General features: G+C 38.8%; 1 protein-coding gene across 2 annotated transcripts; it reads left to right on the forward strand.

Moving 5' to 3' along the window:
* Positions 1-6,336: 6,336 nt before the first annotated feature.
* Positions 6,337-13,356, forward strand: LOC103508387 (polyadenylate-binding protein 2-B). Of its 2 annotated transcripts, XM_017443739.2 has the most exons (6): positions 6,337-6,473; positions 7,163-7,277; positions 7,725-7,826; positions 11,158-11,366; positions 12,383-12,567; positions 13,317-13,356. In XM_017443739.2, exons 1-6 carry the CDS (start codon positions 6,363-6,365, stop codon positions 13,348-13,350), a joined length of 756 nt encoding a protein of 251 aa, XP_017299228.1. In that variant the 5' UTR covers positions 6,337-6,362; the 3' UTR covers positions 13,351-13,356. The 2 variants fall into 2 exon arrangements, with proteins under 2 accessions (XP_017299228.1, XP_026678804.1); XM_026823003.1 differs by lacking the exon at positions 7,725-7,826.
* The last annotated feature ends 187 nt before the right edge of the window (positions 13,357-13,543 follow it).

Here is a 13,543-nt window from a genome sequence, read left to right on the forward strand (position 1 = left end):
ACGCACCCTGTAATTAACATTTTTACTTTTTCTGAATTGAATACCATTGGAGTATGTTTTTCTAGGTTTCTAGGTTTTGGTCTATTCAGTCATCTATTTGTGTCAATGCTGAAATCGTCAGCATTAGTACAGTATGTACGTTATTCAATAATGACGCACCCTGTAATTAACATTTTTATTTTTTCTGAATTGAATACCATTGGATATGTTTTTAATACACGGAACAGCAAGGAACACGTACAAGAACGTCTATTCAGTCATCTATTTGTGTCAATGCTGAAATCGTCAGCATGCCTTTCCAAAAGCGAATCTGATAGGATCGTTACTATACAAATTAGATCCAAAACAGACAAAGCAAGATCAAAGGGAAATTCATTACCTATGATTTCAATTCAGATTGGCATAGACAAATCTGAAGACAACTAAGAAGCATTGACAAAAAGAACAAATAACACTGAATGTGTACCATTAGACGAACAACTTCAAGACAATCTCACGGCAATTTCTCCAGGGACCCGCTTCCGAAAGAGGTATTAACTTTTTCCTCCCTTTTGTTTTGAGATAAGACAGAAAATGTTTATGAAAACACGAAAACAAAGAACAAGAGAGAAAAGATGAACAAGTAGAGGAATGAAAACAGCAAGGTATAAGTGAAAAGCAAACATGGAAAATACACGGAACAGCAAGGAACACGTACAAGAACGTAAAACTATCAGCGAAACGGCAAACAAGAGAGGTAGAGAAAAAAAAAGACAAACATTATTTTTACAGGTTTTTTCTTTCCTGGGTCTGACAAGTTTGGAGAAAAAATTACCAGTTGATCCTTGTTAATCCTTTGCACGCTGGAATGGAAAACCCTAGCCTTTCTCTCACGAGGAAATATCACCGTGAGTATTTTTGGAATATCTTTACGTCATGGGGAGATGTAGGTCTTTGTGTCAAGTAAGGGTTTTGTCCCATTTCTACTCCAGAACATGTCCTCTACAGCAAATCCTCTTTCCGTCCCCAATATGTGAATATTCTGCCCCTTAAATTTGCAGGAGGGGTACTCCTTCTTTTGTCCTTTTAAAGTTTAAACTATACCCATGTCCTGGGAATGTGTGAATGCAAAAGCCACTCACCTCAGATCTGACAAACTTCATTGCAATCTCTTCCATGAAACTCACGCTTTAACCTTTTTCTCTACTCAATCAACAAAAGTCTGTGATAATCCGATAATGTATAAAGGAGCTAGGGACAAAGCAAGTAATGGGAAGAAGCCGGTAGCCTACAGTTGAACCAGACAAGGCGGAGGTCCGAGGTCAAATGTTCCCCCAAAATTTCCCCGTAGACTCGACATATAGGTATCAGAACAAAAGATATACAGTAGGTAACACGATTACAAAGTAGGTCATTCGATCCCAATCAAATTGAAAACCCCCCATCACTGCACGACTGGAGTGCCACCTGAAACTCCTCAAACTAATTATACAGCATGTCAGAGAACCAATGGAAAAACTAATGAGGACTAATTATTACATTTGAGTCTTCATTTTTTTTAATTACTCACCCAACGTACAGGTAAGTTTTATCCGTGGGGCTGCCAAGCAGAATTTCTTATGGCTTTTCCTCGAAAGAAAAAAAGAAAAAAAAAATCCATGAATTTTTTAATGGCAGTCGAAATGCTCCCTTTCTTTTATTATCCATGTCCTTTCTCAACTTTGATAATTTCTACTAATATAGGTACGTATCTACTAATCGGTGAACAGGGTATTAGGTAGGTAGAAGTACATATAAGAGAAGTATTAGGGACTTAGGAAGGAGGAGGAAGGAGAGGGAGGCAATTATCATCCACGTCCTTTCTCAACTTTGATAATTTCTACTAATACGTATCTAAATCTAATAATCGGTGAACAGGGTATTAGGTAGGTAGAAGTATATGAGAAGTATTAGGTATTAGGAACTTAGGAGGGAGGAGGAGGAGGAGGAGGAAGAGGAAGAGGGAGGCACTAGTACACACGCAGGCTAATCCTATTTCACGTCATGCAACAGGGGGAGGAAATTTAGAAACTAGCTTTTGTTTAACTTTCTCTATTCGATATTGGAGACTAAATTTCGGCGAAAAAAGAAAAATTTTGGTTAAAGGGGGAAAATACCTACATTGTAGGCTGGAGGGAAGTAAAAGTATAGAAAAACTGTGTTAAGTAAACACAGTAAACAGGACGATAAAGTGTACAAAACAGGTACGTTTTCAAGGGACCTAGAAAATGATTGTGAGGTCAGAGGTTATTGACCCACAAGGCCTGTGGAAATCAGACTATAAGGTATGTAAGAACCAGAGAACATAGAATGCGACCCATCAATAAGTACCTAAATCACCTACCTGATTTACCTACATATCCTACATAGCTTTTAAAAAATCTAAATATTTCCCCAATCTCATGTTCAGATTATTCAGGAGTTGCGGAACACATGGCGTACTCTGTACCCGGTAACTAATATTTATAATGTAGAGTACAAAACAGGTACGTTTTCAAGGGACCTAGAAAATGATTGTGAGGTCAGAGGTTATTGACCCACAAGGCCTGTGGAAATCAGACAATAAAGTATGTAAGAACCAGAGAACATAGAATGCGACCAATCAATAAGTACCTAAATCACCTACCTGATTTACCTACATATCCTACATAGCTTTTAAAAAATCTAAAATTTCCCTCGTCTCATGTTCAGATTATTCGGGAGTTGCGGAACACTCGGCGCACCCTGTACCCGGTATAACTAATATTTATAATGTATGTAGACGCTATCTCCTATGCGGCACTGGATATAAGATAAATAGAGCGCTAGACTTGACACCTCTCCTCGAAATCCCCCGCTGGGTGCCTAACTCCTGACTTATAGTGAGAACCAGGGCCGGAGCCAAGGATAAGTTGTTACTAAGAACGGCCTCTCACTATCAGGTAGACCTGACAGGTACACCTGATCATATGGTAGGGAAAAGACTGCCGTGCTGACCGAGTCTCTGCTTAGAGATCGATCAGCAAGATCAGCAGATTTAACTGCTGTCACTTGTAGACGTTATCTCCTATGCGGCACTGGATATAAGATAAATAGAGCGCTAGACTTGACACCTCTCCTCGAAATCCCCCGCTGGGTGCCTAACTCCTGACTTATAGCGAGGTCCAGGGACGGAGACAAGGCAAAGTTCGTACTAAGGACAGCCACTCACTATCAGGTACACCTGATCAGGTCTAACTTATGTGATGAGTACACACACTATCAGGTAGACCTGACAGGTACGGTTGAAAAAGTCCGTCTGTCAGCTCTACCTGATAGTGAGTGGCTGACCTATGACGGACACGAATGCTTTTATGCGGCACTGGATATAAGATAAATAGAGCGCTAGACTTGACACCTCTCCTCGAAATCCCCCGCTGGGTGCCTAACTCCTGACTTATAGCGAGGTCCAGGGACGGAGACAAGGCAAAGTTCGTACTAAGGACAGCCACTCACTATCAGGTAGACCTGACAGGTACACCTGATCAGGTCTAACTTATGTGATGAGTACACACACTATCAGGTCTACCTGATAGTGGTACGGTTGAAAAAGTCCGTCTGTCAGCTCTACCTGATAGTGAGTGGCTGACCTATGACGGACACGAATGCTTTTTCTAAAGCTGTGTCCACACATAGTCGACGGCCGTCGATCGATGTGTGGACACAGTTACCTCGAAGATTCGCCTTGTTAAACGATCGACGGGCGTCATAGCTGATTCACAATCCTCATTTTCTGTCCCCCAAAGCCTCGGTCTATTAGTCCCTGATCAAATGAAGCACTGCCTATACATCAGCGTCTTCCGAGTAAAAAAATACTTGCATCTCATTGTTCTCGCTTGAAACGGTCCTGAAAATTTTGCCGAGTATGTGTGTTAGCTTTTATTTTGGAACAATATTTGTCTTGGAGATTTATGTCGCATTGTCTCTCAGTGCTTTTGCATTTTTATCTCGACTGTGTAAAACATATTGCTCTCTTATACACTACTGGGATGAAAATATTACCCTGTTTTAATTCCATGTTACCCTTTATTTCAAAAGGTTAGGTAGTATTTCTGAGAACATTTTTTCACGTAATATAATATCAAGGTACTTGGAAACCAGGACTATAAAAAATCAACCACAATTAAACAAACAAAAAATACAAAAATGATTTGGATTAAAAATCGGATTGGTTCAATTTTGCACCGTTTGACAAAACCCTGAATAACACTGATAAACGATGAAAATCTTTTGAAACGAAAACTTTTGGTGAACTAATTTTGATCAGCAATATAAAATTCAAATACGCCGCAAGGAAAAAATCGTAATTTTAGTTAGTTTGTAACCATGAAAGCTAAGAGAGATGAAGTGAGGAATAAAGTGCGGTTCTACCTTGAAAAAGGTCTGTCGAATCGAGAAATTGCAGACATATTGAATATTGGGCATTCTACAGTCCAGAGAATAAGAAAGAAACATGGAATTGCTAGTACCAAGGTCAATACAGGGCGTTCAAGAAAGCTTTCAGCTCAAGAGCACCGCAGGCTTGTGAGATATGTCACCCTGGGCGAAGCCGGTACGGCAACTGAAGTCGCCGAAGCCTTGAAGAGGGACACAGGGACCCAAGTCAGTAAATGGACAATAGCCCGAGCTCTCAACAGGGAGAAATTCCATGCTATTGTGAAAAAGAAGAAACCGCTTCTGAGTGATAAGAATATCAAAAGAAGAAAAGAGTTCGTAAAACAGTATGAAAAGTGGTCAAGGGATGTTAATCAGACTGTGAAGCATGGAGGAGGACATATTAAAGTTTGGGGTTGTTTTAGTGCCCATGGGGTGGGCCCCATATGCAAAATTGATGGCAATATGAACAAGGAAATGTATTTGAAGATTTGAAGACCCATGTTGCTGAAACGGTTGATTTTATGCCCTACCCGGATGAAGAAATTGTGTTCCAGCATGACGATGATCCCAAACACACAGCTAAAGTTGCCAAGAACTGGCTCGGTGAGCAATCTTTTACCGTTATGGATCATCCCCCTCAGAGTCCTGATGTAAACCCGATCGAAAACCTGTGGTCCTATCTCAAGGTACGCCTTGCGAAGGACTTTGATTCACCTCCATCAAATTTGAATGCACTTTGGGAGCGTGTGCAGCAAACGTGGTATAATATTCCAAATGGATATTGTAAAAAGCTTGCAAAAGGCATGCCAAGGAGAGTTGCAGCAGTCCGTAAGGCTAAGTTCATGTGGACCAAGTACTAAGGACACCAAGACCAATGCAGATCAAACTGGTGCAAAACTGGACCAATACGTTTTTCAGTAGTTTATTAATTTTTTTGTTAACGTTGAATTTTTTGGAATCATTATTTATTTATTATAATATTATAAACAACATATCGCATTTATTACATACACTTTTGTTCTTACCTTTTAAACCTATTTCGTAGGGAATCATTAGACTTAGAGCACAATTGAAAACATTGAACCACCTTTTGCACATAACTGTATCTATTTATCAAGTGCCCAATGACATAGAAGCAAGATTTCCACTGCCTACAAAAAGCCCTGCTTAGAAATTTCATCAGTTAGTCTCTGTCGCTTACCAACAATACTACAAATCTACTCTGAACACAAGGCTACTATGTTATATTTTCCATTAAGATAAATGCTAAAACCTTTTACCCAAATAAAAGGGTATACATTTATTAGCTGTATTTAATCTGAAACTCCATTTTTCCTTCTGTTTAGCTCCCTGGACAAGTTGGAGATCAAAATGAACAGGCACCTGTGTCGAGGGCACGTACCTGAAACAGTTCGAGGCAAAAATAATTTCCTTCTCAAATGCAAGAAGGTCAACTAGGGCACTCTCATTTAACCTGTCGCCCAAATCTCTATGACATTCAGCTACATAATGTGACAGAGTCAAGAAAGAAGTATCGTGAATGTGACGTTTCTATAACCATACGCTAGGTTCACAAATAGTTTATGTATAAATGGAGAAGAAAAATCTCCCAGCCTAGTTTCCCCTGCAAAACCCTTAAAAAAAAAAAAAAAAAAAAAAAAAAAAACTGGGGTTTAACCCTCTATTTGGTGACAAGCTACCCACCTCCTCAATTCAACCTCACTCAGCCTGAGTGGAGCTAGGAACCCAGCAGCTATTGATTCCCCAGATGATCACCATCTGGGCACTAACCACACGCAATGTTGCTTAACTTCAGTGGGGAACTGGTGTATTCAACATGCTATTGTCACTGGTTTTGATGTCGGGAAATAGGGTAGCTTTCTTCGTGTTACAAACACTGCCCAAATTGTAAAACTAGGGTTCATCAATATGTTTTTGAACTTTCAGAAATGTCCGACCAAGAGAACAGCTTCATTCACGAGGAAGAGAACTTTGAAAACGGTGATCACATTGAAAACGGAGACATGGAAGCTGATCAATCTAAATGTACCGATGAAGCCGTAAGTATTGTCAATCCATAGAAATAAGTTTAGAGAATCTAGCATTGCCATGCAATTGTTGATACTGCAAAGGAAGCACTTAATAATGCAGTGATCAACCCACAAAAAGTTATGATAAGGTTCTGCTTGTACATAAATAAATTTACGATGAACTAAGTTTAGAAACTCTATTGCCCTGCAATTGTTCTCTGGGGAAATGAGTTTGACATTAAATGCGTAACATGTGTATTTTATTATATTATGTACCTAGTTTACTTCTTTATTTACAGCATGTTATCACACAATTTGTGTTTACAAATTCACATCATCAATGTCTAGGCATAAAGCCCAAGAAAATTAAGGGTTGAAATATTGGTATCATTTATCGTCTTGTGGAGCTAGGTATATTTTCTTAGGTGTTCCAAGCTTCTAAGCATATTTTATTTATGTTATTTCCTTTGGTACCCAATGAGCTGAAAATTAAGATTTAATTTTGCTACCATGCATTATTCATTTAGTATTTTCACCTTCAAGAAAACAGTTGAAGTTACAATGTTACCTGTTCTAGAACAGAGTAATTTACTAGTATATATTTTCACCTTGTGCATATTTTATTTCCTTTGGTACCCAATGAGCTGAAAATTAAGATTTAATTTTGCTACCATGCATTATTCATTTAGTATTTTCACCTTGGGATGTTTTCCCCCTAGGAATTGGCAGCCATGAAAGCCCGAGTGAGGGAAATGGAGGAGGAAGCTGAAAAGTTGAAACAGCTTCAGTCCGAGGTTGACAAGCAAATGAGCATGGGAAGTCCCCCTAATTCCAGTAAGTATTTATTATTTAATGGGCTCTGCCCGTTGATTAGTTAAAATCTTTTTTTTTTAAATGATAATAATAATTACAGGCCATGTGTGGAAATGCCAAATTTTTGGATTTTGGTTAATTAAAAAATAAATACCGAGGTAGGATGAAAAATCAATGCCTAAAAGAAATACCTAGTTAGGGTAGGAAATCAGATTATGGGAAAAAGGATGGAAGCCCATTCCTTCAAAACATATTTCCCTAATGAAAAAATAATTTTCCCATAAATTTCCTCTCCTTTTCCTCAGCTTTTCAAATAAGTGCAAGGAGTGAATTTTTCATTAAACTAGTCATTCCTATGCTTGATCTTTAATTGACACACTTCCAAACAGTAACCAAAAGTTTCACCAACTTCATCCTATTATCCCTAATGTTCCCTCTCCTTCTCCTTCTACTCCTTTGCTTTCCTAGCTAGCTCTAGTAGTGTCCGCGATGAGCTTGAAGTTCCCAATGACACTGTCGAGTATGATCCCTCATCCTGTGATTATCCTGAAGGGGGTTACCCAACTGATGGTGAGTGAGATATGTTCTCTTGGGAAATGTCTTTTATGTAATGATCATTGACAGTTTTTTGAAAACAATGAAAACTATCGATAACTATCGATGGCGCCGACTATCGATAGTTCTCCTCCTCTAGCTCTTTGCTCTACTCTGTTTTTACTTGAAGTAATAAGCTCGAGAGACATCTTATTCTAATGTACATACCTACGCATATTCCATTGTCCTTATTCTATTGTACATACATTTAAGTCATTGCATTCTAAGATACTTCTTACCGTAAATTACGGGATAAGACAACCTATGTGAAAATACATTGTACATAGTGCCGTATTTATGAACAAAATACTGACTCCCAAGCAGCACTGAACACTGAAGCATCAATTATCGAATATCTGATGGGTAAAAATTTGTTTCTTTTTTTTTTTTTTTAAAGAGGTTTGACAGAGGGAACTGTAACTAGGCTGGCGAAAATTTGTTTTAGTGAGACTTGGGAGTGAGAACGTTTGTTCATAAATGGATAGCATTCGGCAGAAAAGAACCAACCACTAGGCGATTCCCTTTAAGGATGGTTCTTTTTTGCTGCTGTTCAAATAAGACTGTTGGTTTATCTTGGGCCGAAGTCCCACTATCGGCTATCCGTTTAGTTACCTTTTAGTAGAGATTGGGGTTTGTAGCTGAGGAACTATAAACAGAGAGTAGATCAGTGTCTAGCTAGGGGACTATAAACAGGGAGTAGACTAGTCCAAATTTCCTCACGCTATATCAGTAGCGAAGGAAGGTTGAGTGCGAAGGGCATCCCACTCGGAAAAGTTTGTTTAGCCAAAACCAGTTGGCCTCAAAGCGATTGAGAGGCCGACGACAAACGCCGACCCCATCTGAACATGGGAAAAGGCGAAGAAGAAGAAGAAGAAGAAGAAGAAGAAGAAGAAGAAGAAGAAGAAGAAGAAGAGATTGGGGTTTCTAGGCCAAGGCATGTTCTGTTTTTTTTTTTTTTTTTTAATGATGATTTTCCAGGAGGTTGACTAAAAATGACTGAGAATAGGGTGACTAAATGACGGTGCAGGCGCTAGACCAGCAGTTTTGGCAGCTGTCACTTATATGCGTCCGATAATAGAATAGAATAGAATATTTTTATATTTGTTTAACAAAGTTTTACAAAGGTTGTTTCTCCTTTTCAATTTCGAAACAATCGATGATTGTTTGAACGTATAAGAAATTTTGCTCGGAAAGCAATTGGCTCTTAGTCTTTTCTCACTTCGACGCTTTACGTTGGATGGTTTTCATGGGTGGAATGTAACTCTTGTCCTTTACCTTTCCTGACGGCTTTTTTGCGTTGACAGGGTGTGACAGAATTTGGTCAAACACTGCAGCTAAGTTACGAGCATGGTTTCCTCCAATTGCTTTCAGAGATAGAGTTGGAGTTTCTAAATCACAAACTTGTTGCTGAGGTTGCTTAGAAGACTTAGTTCTCTTGGTTGCTGAGTTCTCTTGAATTCCAGTTAAGATAGTCTAGCATTGCCGGTAGCTTTCTTATTCAGCAGCCACGAATTTTGAATAGCAGCATCAATTCCATACGTGAAAAGGGCCCACCACCATTTCTTGTTGCGAATTTTCATTCTGTAACAATTGACGTTCTGATCCATAAGATCTGTGCCTCCCATGCTGGCATTGTACTTCTGAATCGCCACTTTTCAATCCATTTTTATGATGTAATAATGGGTGGAATGTGACTCTTGTTCTTTACCTTTCCTGACGGCTTCTTTGCGTTGACAGGGTATGTCAGAATTTGGTCAAACACTGCAGCTAAGTTACGAGCATGGTTTGCTCCAATTGCTTTCAGAGATAGAGTTGGAGTTTCTAAATCACAAACTTGTTGCTGAGGTTGCTGAGAAGACTGTGGCTCATGAATAATTGCTTCTGTCGCGATTTCTAACTTATATTACAGTAAAAACATTTCTTATTCTTATGGTGAACTGATTCTTACAAAATTCTTGGATTTTGGTTGATTAAAAAATAAATACCGAGGTAGGATGAAAAACAAATGCCTAAATGAAATATCTAGTTAGGGTAGGAAACCATTCCTTCAAAACATATTTCCCCAATGAAAAAATAATTTTCCCATCAATTTCCTCTCCTTTTCCTCAGCTTTTCTAATAAGTGCAAGGAGTAAATTTTTCATTAAACTTGTCATTCCCTCATTCCCATGCTTGATCTTTAATTGACACACTTCCTAACCGTAACCAAAAGTTTCACCAACTTCATTCTATTATTCCTAATGTTCCCTCTCCTCCTCCTTCTACTCCTTTGCTTTCCTAGCTAGCTCTAGTAGTGTCCATGATGAGCTTAAAGTTCCCAATGACACTGTCGAGTATGATCCCTCATCCTGCGATTACCCTGAAGGGGGTTACCCAACTGATGGTGAGTGAGATATGTTCTCTTGGGAAATGTCTTTTATGTAATGATAAACAAAGAAATGGCAAATCAAAATCCATGTGAAGACAAATATCTAAAGAGTGATGGTTATACTGTGCTTCTTAGCAACCAGCCAGAGGCTGACAGTTTGTTTATATGTTTCTTTTGGGATATGTGTAAAATCATTAGTTTATGCTGATAAAGTGTAAACTTTGGATCACCTGGACGACATCATGGCCGTTTTTGCAGATATACAGCTCCAGATCATGGAAAAAGTGGTCGAAAATTGGATTTTCCAGACCGAGTTTCATTTGAAAATTTTATTTAAAATGGCATACAATTATCTTTCAAATAAAGAAAAAATCATGACCATACCTGAAATAGTAGGTTTGACAGAGGGAACTGTAACTAGGCTGGCGAAAATTTGTTTTAGTGAGACTTGGGAGTGAGAACGTTTGTTCATAAATGGATAGTATTAGGCAGAAAAGAGCCAACCACTAGGCAATTCCCTTTATGGATGGTTCTTTTTTGCTGCTATTCAAATAAGACTGTCAGTTTATCTTGGGCCGAAGTCCCACTATCGGCTATCCTTTTAGTTACCTTTAGTAGAGATTGGGGTTTGTAGCTGAGGGACTATAAACAGAGAGTAGGTCAGTGTCTAGCTAGGGGACTATAAACAGGGAGTAGACTAGTCCAAATTTCCTCACGCTATATCAGTAGCTCTTTTATAGCATTTTGAAAAACAAACCTCTAAAAAAACACCCTATATAAACAAGGTATTCTGGGAATAGCTGGCTTTCTTCTATCCTGTTGTTCTCTCTCTCCTTTTTATTTTGTAAATAATACAAACACCTAGCTGAGAAGAAAAATTTGGGTTTAAAAAGAGGATATTAATAAAAAAAAAAAACCTTTATCTTGATGATATTTACAGACAATCTGCTCAACCTATCCATTGAGGAGAAGAAAGAGGCTGACCTCCGATCAATCTACGTGGGCAATGTGGACTATGGTGCCACTGCTGAGGAACTCGAGAGCCATTTCCATGGGTGTGGCTCGGTGAATCGGGTCACCATTCTGTGTAACAAGTTTGACGGGCACCCGAAGGGTTTTGCCTACATTGAGTTTGCTGACAAAGACTCGGTAAGTCATTTTGGGGAATTTGTAATTTATTAAGCTTTTTATTTTTTTACAAATTTAGATTTTATAGCAAGTTCTGAGTCTCTAACTAGGTATATCAGTTTTATGTCAAGCTGAGATTTTTTTTCCCTCTGAGTTCTCTTAACCAGAATTTTATATTTAAAACAAAACCCTCATAATAAATTAAAATAAATTAAAAAAATAAATAAATAAAACCCTACTTAAGTACTTAAAGCTGTATTGGATTCCTTTATAATTGAGGCATGACCTGAAAGAAGGGCCTTTTAGGAGCCTGCATTTTCGGATAGCAAATTTCGTTCGGAATGAGACTCTGACCCTATCTCTTTTCTACAACAAGTTATGGCCAATTTTGTGAACTCTGTAGCATTGTGTACATTTGAAAATGAAAACTTTTTGCATTGTGTTCATTTTCTCAGTACCATGTTTTTGGCAGTTGCACCCTTCCAGGGCACACCTCAATTGAAATTTTTAATGATGATTTTCCAGGAGGTTGACTAAAAATGACTGAGAATAGGGTGACTAAATGACGGTGCAGGCGCTAGACCAGCAGTTTTATATGTGTTTAACAAAGTTTTACAAATTTTACAAAGGTCGTGTTGGCATGCGGATATGCGTCCGATAGTAAAATTTACTAAGACTAATTATACCAGCGATGATTCCGCGAGATACCTGGTCGTCATATGAATTATGAGTATTTATTCCTGGGCACACCTCAATTGAAATGGCTAAGAGGCAGTGATGAATGGAGTTAAAGTTTAGGACTAGTCAAAAGTTTAAATGGAGAGAGTCCTTTTGTTTTTGTTCTCATTTCAACACAACACTAAAGAGAAGTTAGCAACCAATAAAAATAGATCTTTTTGTACTCTTTCCAACAATATACAATGTATACTGAAAAAGTTGATTTTTGGACTTGGTCCACTCTGCCTTTTACCCATTCAATTTGTCAGTTTTTTTTTATAGGTATCAATTCACTGATTTTTTCCATCTTTCTCCTCCAGGTTCAAACTGCCATGGCCATGGACGAATCCCTGTTCCGTGGTCGCCAGATCAAGGTTAACCCAAAGCGTACCAACAGGCCCGGTATTAGTACAACCAATCGGGGAGGACCTAGAGGTCGTGGCCGAGGCAGAGTGAGCCGGGGTGCTGCTATGTATGGTGGATATAGACCGGTCCGAAGAGCCAGGTAAGACATTTTATCCTGGCTGAAGTCTCTTTTTCCTACAATTTGATTGTTTGGTTGTTTGCTTGTTTTATGTCAGCTCCCATGGCATAGTGGTCCCTGCACTTACCTTGCATGCGGGAGACCGGGTTCGATTCCCGGCGGGGTCAAGAAATTTGTATCATGCAAATGATTGATTCTGTGACTGGCTGCTTTGGGGCCCACTCAGCCTTGTGAGGAAAATGAGCTATGACATAAATGTGCACAGCGACCAGTGCCAGCATGGTAGGTAAACATTGGAAAGTCCACGGAGATGGACGAAACTCGAGTCGGATAGGATCAAAACCGGAACGTGTATCCATTGTATCATATAAAGGTAATAAGTTTTGTAGTTACCTACTTCATAACTTAATCCAAGGGAACTTCAAAATTTTCTTCTTCTTTGTGTGCCATATTGCACATACGTGTCGCATCCTTGTCACATTTGACAGCTACATACCAAATTTCAAGTCTCAAGCTCTTACCGTTCTTGAGGTATTTTGTTTACAGACAGACACACACAAGGACCAATGGCTGAAACTTTGGATTTAGGCTCTAGGGACCTCAAAACGAGTCTTGGCATTAAAAACTAACCATCAAAAATTTGACCCGATTACATTACTTTCCTTCCTATAGGATAAGGAAAGTAAAAACTTTGGTGGGAAATATTTTCCATTTTTTTTCTATTTATTTTGATTACCATCTAACAAATTGTTATCACCGTCTGTTCACAGGAGCTATCGGCGGGGGATTTACTATCCCTACTGATAAGATACATGAGGAATCCCACACCTTTAATGTGTCACTCCCCAAATGGACACAGCCGTTTCTTCAAGCCGTCTCGTCACGTATGTACCTTTTATTGAGCATTTGCGTTCATTTTACGCGATCATTTTACATGGTTTTAATTTTAATTTGAGATATTTCCTTCGTTGGTCCAGAAGAAAAAAGAGGTTTAAAT

This window comes from Diaphorina citri, unplaced genomic scaffold (genome assembly GCF_000475195.1).
Source record: "Diaphorina citri unplaced genomic scaffold, Diaci psyllid genome assembly version 1.1 scaffold393, whole genome shotgun sequence".
NCBI classification, from domain to species: Eukaryota; Metazoa; Arthropoda; class Insecta; order Hemiptera; family Psyllidae; genus Diaphorina; species Diaphorina citri.